At 53.9% G+C, this 10,547-nt stretch overlaps 2 protein-coding genes across 2 annotated transcripts in view; one reads left to right on the plus strand and one right to left on the minus strand.

Annotated features, from left to right (window-relative positions):
* The window catches only part of Uhrf1 (ubiquitin like with PHD and ring finger domains 1), a 35,515-nt gene extending 34,867 nt beyond the window's left edge, over positions 1 to 648 (minus strand). Inside the window, exon 1 of the mRNA XM_010634802.3 lies at positions 449 to 648. The gene's annotated coding sequence lies outside the window, so the exon portion shown is untranslated. The remainder of the gene's footprint in view (positions 1 to 448) is intronic.
* A 4,246-nt stretch (positions 649 to 4,894) lies between these two features.
* On the plus strand, positions 4,895 to 10,064 carry Arrdc5 (arrestin domain containing 5). The gene is made up of 3 exons (XM_010634807.1): positions 4,895 to 5,211; positions 6,026 to 6,231; positions 9,528 to 10,064. Exons 1-3 carry the CDS (start codon positions 4,935 to 4,937, stop codon positions 10,032 to 10,034), a joined length of 990 nt encoding a protein of 329 aa, XP_010633109.1. The 5' UTR covers positions 4,895 to 4,934; the 3' UTR covers positions 10,035 to 10,064.
* Positions 10,065 to 10,547: the final 483 nt, after the last annotated feature.

The following is a 10,547-nucleotide window of genomic DNA, read 5'->3' on the forward strand; positions in this document are numbered from 1 at the left end:
ATAGAGCTGACATGGAACATGAATTTGATTGAAGCCTTTCTGCCTGAGGAGTGAATGTAGCATCTTCCCTGACGTATGAGAGATTAGCGTGAGATTATCCTGTGTACAAAGGTTGTACAAACTGATTGCTGTTACTTGTAGGCTGGGCTGATCTTTGCAGTTACTGGCATGACTTCTTAAGCACCCCCGCGGCTCTCCGGGCCCTCCCCCACCTGGCTCGCGCGACCCCGGCCCGGCTGCAGCGGCGTGGCTCTCGCCCCCGCCCGAGCTGTGTGATCCAAGACACAGGCTTTAGATCTCGAGCTCAAGTGCAAAGCAGCACCCAGCTCCTGGGCACGCGTGCACCCCAGATGATCGGGCGTCCCGGGCCACGCGGCAAAGTTTTGCCAAGTCCCCGCACCCGGTGAGTCCAGCTCCGACTGGCACCGTAATCGGCCTCGCCGCTCACCTCTCCGGCCGCCGCGATCCAACGCACTAGCTTCCCCAGCTAGGGACTGCGGTGGCGCCGCGTGCGTGGCCCGGTCTCCCGCGCGGACCTGCGTGCGATCCGGAGCGCGCTCTCGATCAACACCGTCCGCCTAGCTACCAGCTGCTCTGATTTTTTTCCCGCGAAAACTCGGCGTTGGGGAGTTGCGGGGCCAGCGGGAGGCCGTGCCGCGGGCGGACGCCTACCTCCTGATTGGCCGCTGCAGTGGCGGGAACCGAGAAAGAGGGTGGGGGGCTCCCCCCTCCCCCTCGGTCCACCACCCCCGAACTCCGCCCAGCTGTCCTCGGCCCCGCCCTACTCCTTGGCTCTGCTGGGCGCGCCCAGCGTGCCAGGGGCTGGGTGGCGCGACCTGGGCGCCCCACCATACACATCCCACAGTACCCCTAGGGGAACCCCCAGCACAGGAACCTCCCAGGGTGGAGACCCCTGACCTTATCCTAAGTCCATTCCCGCAGCCCCCTCCCCTGGGCACCCACTGGCCAGGCCAGAATCAATGTCCACTACTGAAAAAGGCGAGAGACCCCACCAGACAGTGTGCACCCCGATAGCTGGCCTGATCCTCCCCATCCCCATGGCCTGGCGTCAGGGCCCGCCAGTGCTCTCCACCCACCCGTAGGGCCTGTTGGCTGGGTTTTCCCGCCTCGTTTTCCCGCCTTCTCCGAGCTGTCCAGGCGGGCAGGGCTGCCCTGCCCCCTCCGCGCAGCCTGCTCCCTCCTGACCAATCTGGGCGGGCACAGGAGTGACCTGTCCCGGGCACCTTAGCTGGACGGGGTGCTCAGAGCCAGGGGAGTCCAACAGCGACCAAGACATAACCCCGGTTGGTGGTCTAGGGCAGGGTGACGTCTTGTCTGGGGATGTAGACAGGCGGTGAATAAAGCAGGTAATTTCTGTCTATGGCGCTACTGGCCATGAAGGCACGAGAGCACCCTTGGAGCCAGGGAGAGAAGACAGTCCAGCCAGTGGCCCTCTTTGGGGACCGAGATGACGTTGGAGCTGAGATCTGAGACAACACTGCCAGGGACACATGGGCCCTAGAAGGGGACAAGGCTTGGGGATGCAGGAGCCTGAAGGAGGCCAAGGAGCCAGGCAGGGGACGGGGAGGGGCTGAGTCAGAGGGCGACACGAAGACCTCCAAGGCCCAGGGAAGGACTTTGGTCTTTCTCTTGAGAGCAGGAAGCAGCCTTGAGGGCTGTGAGTGGAAAGTTGTTCAGTTTCATCTTCTGTTTTTGCAGAGTTTCTCTGGGCCGGTGCTGAGCTCCAGTCTGGCAGGAAGCGTTTCTGCTCTTTCCCCATAGCAGGCAGGAAGACGTCCACTCCCTCATCCCCAGACTCCGTGAAGTTGGTTGCCTTCCACAGGGAAGGGAGTCAGCAGGCGCAGTGTAGTTAGGAATTTTGAAATGGGGAGATGACCCCAGAACCTGGGTAGTTCAGGCAGGCCTGATGCCATTGCCAGGGTCCCAGGGAGTAGAAGAGAGAGGTAGGAAGTTGAAGGTGAGTCCAAGAAGGGGTCGGGACAAAGAAAGCAGAAGTTAGAAGGAGGAGGCCATGCTGGTTGCGGTGGTGCACAGCTGTAATCCCTGCACTTGGGAGGCTGAGGCAGGAGGATCGCTAGGCCAGCTTGGGCTACATAGTAAATGCAAGGCCAGACTGAACTGTGTAGCAAGACCCTGTCTCAAAACAAAAAAGGAACTGGCCATGAGACAAGGCTCACAGGTAGACTCCGGAAGCTGGAAAGGGAACGGGACAGACTCTCCCCAAGAATGCAGCCCTGCCAACACCACCTTGGTTTTAGCCCCAAACGTTCATGTGGCACTTCTGGCTTCTGGAAGTGTAAGGTAAAAACACATTTATGCTGTTTCAAGCCACAAAGTCGATGGTCATTTGTTATGGCAGCCACTGGACGTTCATGCGCTGTAATACCTGAAACCTGGATGTTGCTGCTAACCGTCTCTGGCATCGGGACCAGAACACAGTTCTAGACCCTCAGCCAGTAGCCAGGTGTCTGCCACACCACGGATGGTGCCGACGAGAAGAAGCCCACAGAGCCTTTTGTTTTTGTTTTTGTTTTTTTGAGACGGGGTCTCACTACGTAGTTGAGACTGACCTGGAGCTCACTATGTAGCCCAGGCTGATCTCGAACTCACAGCGATCCTCCTGCCTCAGCCTCCCAGGTGCTGGGATGACAGGCGTGCACCACCACGCCCGGCTAAACCCACAGAGCTTTGTGAGGCAGGCAGGATTTCCAAAGGACCCAGCCACTTCCAGCAGTAAAGGCCATAGTTGGAAATGCTCAATGTGGCTGAAAGAAATGTGGTCAGTTTTCAAGTACCCCTGGTACAGGCTGCAGCTCTGAGGGATTCAGACACCTTAAGTTAAACCGGATGGAGGGCCAATGCCTGTCATCCCAGCACTCTGGGAGGCCGAGGAAGGAGGATCTCAAGTTTGAGCCCAGCGCAGGCAATTTAGTGACTTACTAAGATCCTGTCTCTTTTATTTATTTTATTTCATTCATACCTGGGATTTAACTCAGGACCTCACGCTTTCGAGGCAGGCAGCCGAACCACTGAGCTAAATCCCTGGCCCCTAAGATCCTGTCTCCAAAAAAAGAAAAAAAAAAAAGTGTTTTTTGGTACCAGGGATCGAACTCGGGTCCTTGAGCTTGCAAAGCAGGTGACGGAACCACTGAGCTAAGTCCCCAGCCCTGAAAACAATTTTTTAAGAGTTGAGAATGTAGCTCAGTGTGAAGGTCCTGGATTTGATTCCCCTGTACAAAAAGAATGACAGAAAGAGAGATTAGGGAAAAAAACTAGGGAGACAAGATGTCAGTGAGCACAAAAACTGTCACACCAAGCAAGATACACCAAAGATAACAAAGGTCTGTCAGTGTGGTCAGTGGGTATCGTCTACTACCCTTTCTGCTTCAGTGTCATGCCCACTGGATGTAGCCCCAGTGAGATACTGTTTTATAAAAACAATATACTCACTCAACAGACTTAATGAAAACCCCTCTCTATGACCTTGTCTAGGTCAGACAGACAGTGGTGGGCATGAAGTTCACTGAGGTCCAGTATCACCCCAGAGGGACCTTCCAGTGGGGGAGGGGGAGGATAGCCCTAAAGAGAAGCATCAGAGGTGCAGGAGCTTCGTGATGGTCAGCATAGTACAGTTGTTCAGGTTGAGCACACAATGCTCTGATAATCTTCATTTCACACTGAATTTCACAAGTGGCCATCTGGCCGTATCTATCTTCTGACATAGACTGGTGTAAATGTAGAGCCACAAGCATGAAAATGATGATCTGGATATGATCTCAACCCTGAGATGCGTGCAGTCCACTGGGATGGGGGTATTGGATAAGATAGAACAGAACTTTGAACCCAGGCTCTGGGCCTCCTTTGGGTTATTTCATTTTATTTGTGGCACGGTGCTGGGAACTTACTAGACCCTTCTCATTGACCTGCTTCCCCAGCTTTTTCTTTTTTCCTTTCTTTCTTTTTTGAGAGAGGGTCTCAGTAAGTCACTAAATTGCCTGGACCAGGCTAGAACTTGCAATCCTCCTGCCTCAGCCTCCCAGAGTGCTGAGGGGACAGGTATGTGCCATTACACTTAGCTCTCTTCATCTGCTAAGGGAGCTGCTGGTGCTTACTGCACCAGGGTGGTTAACAGTCTTCCCAATCAGGCCACCAAATCGCTGGCCTGGTGACAGGCATTCCCTATATGGCAGGAATGTTGGAGTCTTAGCTTTGTTTGGCTTGTTTTGACTTCCTAGGAAAAAGTAGCCAAGCTACCATGAGGAACCCGGTTGCACGGTGGTGCACGCCTGGTGCACTGGGGAGGCTGAGGCAGGAGGATCGCTGTGAGTTCGAGACCAGCCTGGGCTATGTAGTGAGTTCCAGGGCAGTCTCAACTACATAGTGCGACCTTGTCTCAAGGAAGAAAAAAAAAGAACCAGTGAGAGGGCCAGGGATTTAGCTCAGTGGTTCCACCACCTGCCTCTCAAGTGCAAGGTCCTGAGTTCGATCCCTGGGATCCAAAAAAAAAAAAAAAATCTGGGTATAGTGCCACATACCTTTCATCTCAGCTATTTTGGTGGCTGAGGTAAGAGGGTCACAAGACCCTGATTCAAAATAAGATACAGAAAAGGGCTGCAGCATGGCTCCATGGCTTAGCATATAGGAGGTCTGGGTTCTATACTTCACACTGCAAAAGCAGGCACATGCCTTTCATGCCAGCCCTCAGGAAGCTGAGGCAGGAAGATTGCTGTGAGTCTGAGACCAGCCTGAGCCACATACCTAGATCCTGTCTCATGAAACCAAACAAAATAAATCACGGAATTGTCATCCCAGCAGCCTCTGCCCCTCCTTCCCCAGAACTCTGGGCAGTGATGTCACAGAGGGGTGATGTCACTACAGCCCGGGAACCAAGACTCTTTCTGGCACGGGGGAGGATGGTTCTCCACCCCCCACCCCCCATGTCTCTGGTGAAGTCCATCGAGTTAGCGCTGCCCAAGGACGCAGTCTACCTGGCCGGCTCCAGCATAGACGGACAGGTGATTCTAACGCTGTACAGCACCCTGGTGGATCCCATAGTAAAAGTGGAGCTTGTAGGAAGGGGTTACGTCGAGTGGAATGAAGAGACTGGGCAGACCCGCGATTACAGCAGAGATGTTATTTGTAACAACAAAGCAGACTACGTCCATAAGACAAAGACATTCCCAGTGGAGGGTAAGGAAGAGGCTGGCAGCCGACCATAGCCATCAAAAGAACTGGGTCTGGAAGGGAGACACTGAGAATCGATCAATAAACCTCCAGGGGCTATAAGAAATAGATAGCCGGGCAAGGTGGTGCACGCCTGTAATCCCAGCACTTGGGAGGCTGAGGCAGGAAGATCGCTGTGAGTTCAAGACCAGCCTGGGCTACATAGCAAGTTCCAGGTCAGTCTCAACTACATAGTGAGACCCTGTCTCAAACAAACAAACAGACAGACAAACAAAAAATAGAAGACTGTTCTTGCCCAAGGAGAAGCTATGTAAAACAATGATTATCCCATTCATGTGACCCAAAAATAACAAGACACAGGGTTGGGAATTTAGCTCAGTGGCACCATGCCTTCCTCTCAAGCACAAGGTCCTAAATTCAATCCCTGGCACCAAAAACAACAACAACAAAAAGACACAAGAAGCCGACCAGAACTGATATTCAAAATAGTCCCCCAGAAGCCAAGTGTGATGGTACATGCCTGTAATCCCAGTACTTACTTGGGAGGCTGAGGCAGGAGGATCTCAAATTTGAGTCCAGCCTAGGCAATTTAGCAAATTAGCAAGACCCTGTCTGGATTTAGCTCAGGGGTTCTGTTGCCTGCTTCAAAACCTCAAGGTCCTGAGTTCAGTCCCCAGTACAAAAAAAAAAAAAAAAAAGGACTAGGCATGTAGATCAGTGCAAAGGCTTTATATTTAATCCCAGCACAACATACACTCACACAAAGACAGAAGAAACAATTCTAGAACCTTCTGATGGCTTCTCTGCGTTTTGCTTTCAGATAATTGGTTAGGCGCAGGCAGCCACACCTTTGACTTCCATTTCAGCTTACCTCCCAGGCTGCCGTCCACCTTTGCCAGCAAAACAGGGCACATCTTCTATTTTATCCAAGCCTCCTGCATGGGCCGGGAGCACATCCTTGCGAGGAAAAGGGTGTATTTGTTGGTTCAAGGGACTTCAGATTTCCACCAGGAAAACGCGCTGCAGGTACACGGGGAAGGCACAGCGGTGGGTGCGTCCTCGGGGCTCTGGGAGGAAGGGGGCAGGTGCGCAGCCCGGGGACAGAGAAGGCCCAGGTGGAGATGGGCACTGGCGGCTGCCCAGGCCCTGAGATTTCACAAAAGCTGAGCAGAAACCTGGGCGGAACTCGGGACTTTGCCCGCCTCAGGGCACACTGGGCAATGTCTGGGGACTGACATTATGTGCCTGGTCACAACCCCGAGGAGGGACCAGTGGCATGGTACAGACAGTCCAGGGACAGTGGTCCCTACCCAGTGGGGCGCGGAGTGAGCCTCGAAGTCACTAGGGGCCTCGGAAGGAAAAGAGGAAGGAGAGACAGACGGTCCAGCCTCTGCGGGGACACTGGGTCTTTCGTGGGGACACCTGTGGCTGTCATGCTGGGGGAGCTGCTGGCGTGGAGCAGGTGGAGGCCGGGATGCTCCTCAGCAGCCTGCAGTGTCGGGATGCCCCTCCGAGCACGCCCAGCCCTGTGTCCCAGTGTCCAGGACCCCTCGGGAAGTAAAAGCCAAGAGCCTCTCACAGATCCTGTGGTTTCTGGGCCTCCAAGCCTCAGACAGTGAAGGTGACCTCCGGCCCAGGAGAAGCAAGACAGAAACAGTTCTGTGTCCTTCTATGTCCCTTCCTGAAGCCACACCCAGAAGGGGAAGTGTGGGGGGATGGCACTGACCAAGGCCACTCAACGCCCCAGGGAGTCATTTGTCCTCAGGACATTAGGATGACAAAGGCAGAGGGTTGGTGTTTTGTCTCCTAAGATCCAGATTAAAATTTCCCTGCTGTGTGACCTTCTCCAAGGTCATTCAGAGGGCACACCTGGAAGCCCAGCGGTCTCTAGGAGGCTGAGGCAGGAGGATCTTGAGTTCCAGCCTAGCTCGAGCAATTTAGCAATTTACCAAGACCCTGTGTCAAAATGAAAAATAAAAAGGCTGTGAATGCATCTCAGTGTGAAGGCCCTGGGTCCCATCCCCAGTACACATCCCCTTAAATAAAAGACCAGTGAATGGACTTCACGTAAGTGCTGGGCCTTGGACAGAGCCCTCACCGTTGTTAGTTCTTGCCCAACAAGCTGCTGCTGTCCCTCCAGGTCCAAAGGTCCTTCCTGGGCTCACCAGCTTCAGGGGACACCGCTGGATGCGTGGCTGGTGGAGGAATGACGCCCCGAGATCAGCCTTCCAAGTTCCTGGCTTGGCACTGTCCTCGGTGGCCTTCAGCAGGTCACATCCCCTCTCTGGACCCCACGGGAAACAGAGGGACCAAGGCAGGCCCTGGGGCAGAGCACCAACCACTGTTTTAACCAGATTGATCAAAGAAGGCCTTTTTTTCTTCTTTCGGTACTGGCAATGGAACCCAGGGCCTTTGTGCTGAGCTCCATCCCCAGCCCTTTTTACTTTTCTTTTTTCCGTACCAGGGATCGAACTCAGGACCTTGGGCTTGCGAGGCCGGTGCAGTGCCACTGAGCTGCATCCCCAGCCCCTACTTTTTAACCTGAGACAGGGGACTCACTCAGTCACTGAGTTGCCCGTGCCGGGCTGGAACTTGTGATCCTCCTGCCTCAGCCTCCCAGAGTGCTGGGATGACAAGCATGCACTACCTCACCTGGCTCAGACCTATCATTTTTTGTTGGGTTTTTGTTGTTGTTTGTTTTGTTTTGGTACCGTGGATTGAACTCAGGACCTCACACTTGCCAGGCAGGCGCTGTACCACTGAGCTACATCCGCGCCCCAGAACTGCTGTTTTTATTGTCCGTCTTCCCCAGCGGAGCTAGAGCTGGCTGGGCTCTACTAATATGGGTTCCAAGTAAATGCCAATAAAACAGGTCAAGTGAATGGGCCCCTGAAGGCTTCCTATGTGTCAAAGTAATATGGGATCCCCCAGCCTCCAACATTGACCTTGATGCCCCAACATTCTTGGGAATCAGGGTACCGGGGAAGCCTCTCTCCGGCAGGGTGTGGGGTCTCTCTGTTGGGCCACGTAGGTGGTTCTGGGTACCTCCTTTTTTTTTTTTTTTTTTTTTGAGACAGGGTCTCTCTATGTAGCCCAGGCTGGCCTTGAACTTGCAGCAATCCTCCTGCTTCAGCCTCCTGAGTGCTGGGATGACAAGAGTGGGCCGCCACAGAAGGCTCTGGGTACCTGGTTTAGGATTTGGACAGAAGACAGGCTGTGCCTGTAGTTAGGGCACTGGAACCCTAAGCCCTCAGGGTCCTGCAGCATGCAAGCATTTGCAGTTAGACTGGATGGACTGGGCAGAATTGCCTGCCTGCAGGCGGCTAGGCTTTCAGGGAGGAGGAGCGGGCTGGCCAGTGGGAAAGCTGGAGAGAGGCATGGGTCAGAGGATGAGGGTGAAAAGTGAGATCGAAAAGTCAGGGGTCAGGGGTCAGGGGTCAGCCACAGAGTGCTTTTTCTGATCTAGATCTCTTTTGTATGAATCAATTTGGCAGGATGCGAGCATGGTTTGGGGTGTTTAGTTTTTGTTTGCTGTATGCTACATCAAACCCATTTTTTTTTTTTAAATTTCGAGACAGGGTCTTTCTGAGTCACTAGGTTGCCCAAGCTAGGTTCAAATTTTCAATCCTCCTGCCTCAGCCTCCCAGAATGCTGTAGTGACAGGTGTGTGCCACCACACCCAGCTTCAAACTTGTTTTTTGTTTTTGTTTTTAACTTGTTTCTTTTTTTAGATACTAAATGGTAAAATAAGTAGAATAAAATATTACAGCCAGGCACAGTAGCATATGCCTGTCATTCCAGCTACTTGGGAGGCTGAAGCAGGAAGATCCTGAGATCTAGGCCAGCCTGGGCAACCCTTCCACAAAATAAAATAAAAAGGCCTGGGAGTGAACCTCAGCAGTAGAGTACTCAGCTAATAGGGGAGAAGCCCTGGGTTTGATCCCCAGCACCTAAGAATAAAATAAAAACCTCAACATGAAGCTATATAGAGCTGTTTATTTATAGTAGAGTTGTTTTGATAAACCCACCATGAACTGAAAGTATCGTTAAGTCTAAACTGCATTACCACTCCCAACCTACCAAGCATTCTAGCATAGTAACACAGCCCCCTGTAGGATATTGGCAGTTTCAACATTAGACTGGCTGCCCAGAACCACAAATGGATAAAATATGCCACGCCGCTTGTTCGTCAGGGAAAGATGTGAGATCCAAGGTAAGTGTGGCGGCTGGTATTGCAGCGCTCAGGAGGCTGAGGCAAGAGGATCTCGCCAGTTGGAGTCCAGGCTGAACTACATAGTCCCACCCCATTCTTCCCCCTCCAGAAGCCTCTGCTGGTGCGGGTCGAGAAGAGGGTCTCCTACAACTGCTGCAGCAGGGGCACCGTGGGCCTGGCGGTGCACATGGACAAGAACACCTTCACGCCGGGGGAGAAGGTGGCGTTCACCACGGAGATCCACAACCAGACCGGCAAGTGCATCCGGTCGGTGGTCTCGGCGCTCCACGCGCATGTGCAGTACGAGGCCTTCACGCCCAGCGCCGAGCGCCGCTGCCGCACGGACAGCAGCCAGCTGCTGCGACAGGAGGCCAGCGCGCACATCGCCGCCTTCACCACCACCAACGTCGTCAGCGCCTTCAGCCTCCCGCTGCTGCTGGCCGTGAGTGGCAGCGTCCCGCAGCAGGAGCTCATGCACACGCGCTACGAGCTGGTGGTCACCGTGCCGCTGCCCTGGTCGCTGACCAGCGTCAAGGCCAGGGTGCCCATCGTCGTCACCCGCAGCCCCGCGGACTCGGCCGGGAGTGTGAGCCCGAGCCGGGACCTCGGGGAGTAAGCGGACAGACTCCGGGACAGTAAATTAAATGCGCTATCTCACTCCGTGGGAAGTCTGTGTCTCAAAGGGCAACACGTCCGTGGGCCTGGGTGCCAGGAGCAACACAGTTTGTAGCTTTTGTTGTTGTCACTATTTTTGCGGCTGTGGGGATGGAACCCAGGGCCTCACACTGGGTTCCATCCCCAGCCCTTTTTACTTTTTATTTTGAGATGAGCTGAGTTGGCCAGGCCGGGCTAGAACTTGTGATCCTCCTGCCTCAGCCTCCCAGAGTACTGGGATGACAAGCTTTTGCTACTGTGCCGGCTGGCTCTCCCCCCACCTCGCTTTTGTTGTGTGGTGCTGGGGATCCAAGCCTCATTCTCCTGGGCACTAAATTAAGCACTCACAGCTGAGCGATCCCCTCCCCCAGGTGTCTCCAGTTCTCCCAGAATCTGATTTTAGTCTCAAGGTCAGATTCTGGCTCCAGCTGGGCAGGATCCTCCCAGCACTGGGGAGGCTGAGGCAGGAGGATTT

The sequence above is a fragment of the Fukomys damarensis genome, unplaced genomic scaffold (genome assembly GCF_012274545.1).
Source record: "Fukomys damarensis isolate Sample0158 unplaced genomic scaffold, DMR_v1.0_HiC HiC_scaffold_37, whole genome shotgun sequence".
Classification (NCBI taxonomy): Eukaryota; Metazoa; Chordata; class Mammalia; order Rodentia; family Bathyergidae; genus Fukomys; species Fukomys damarensis.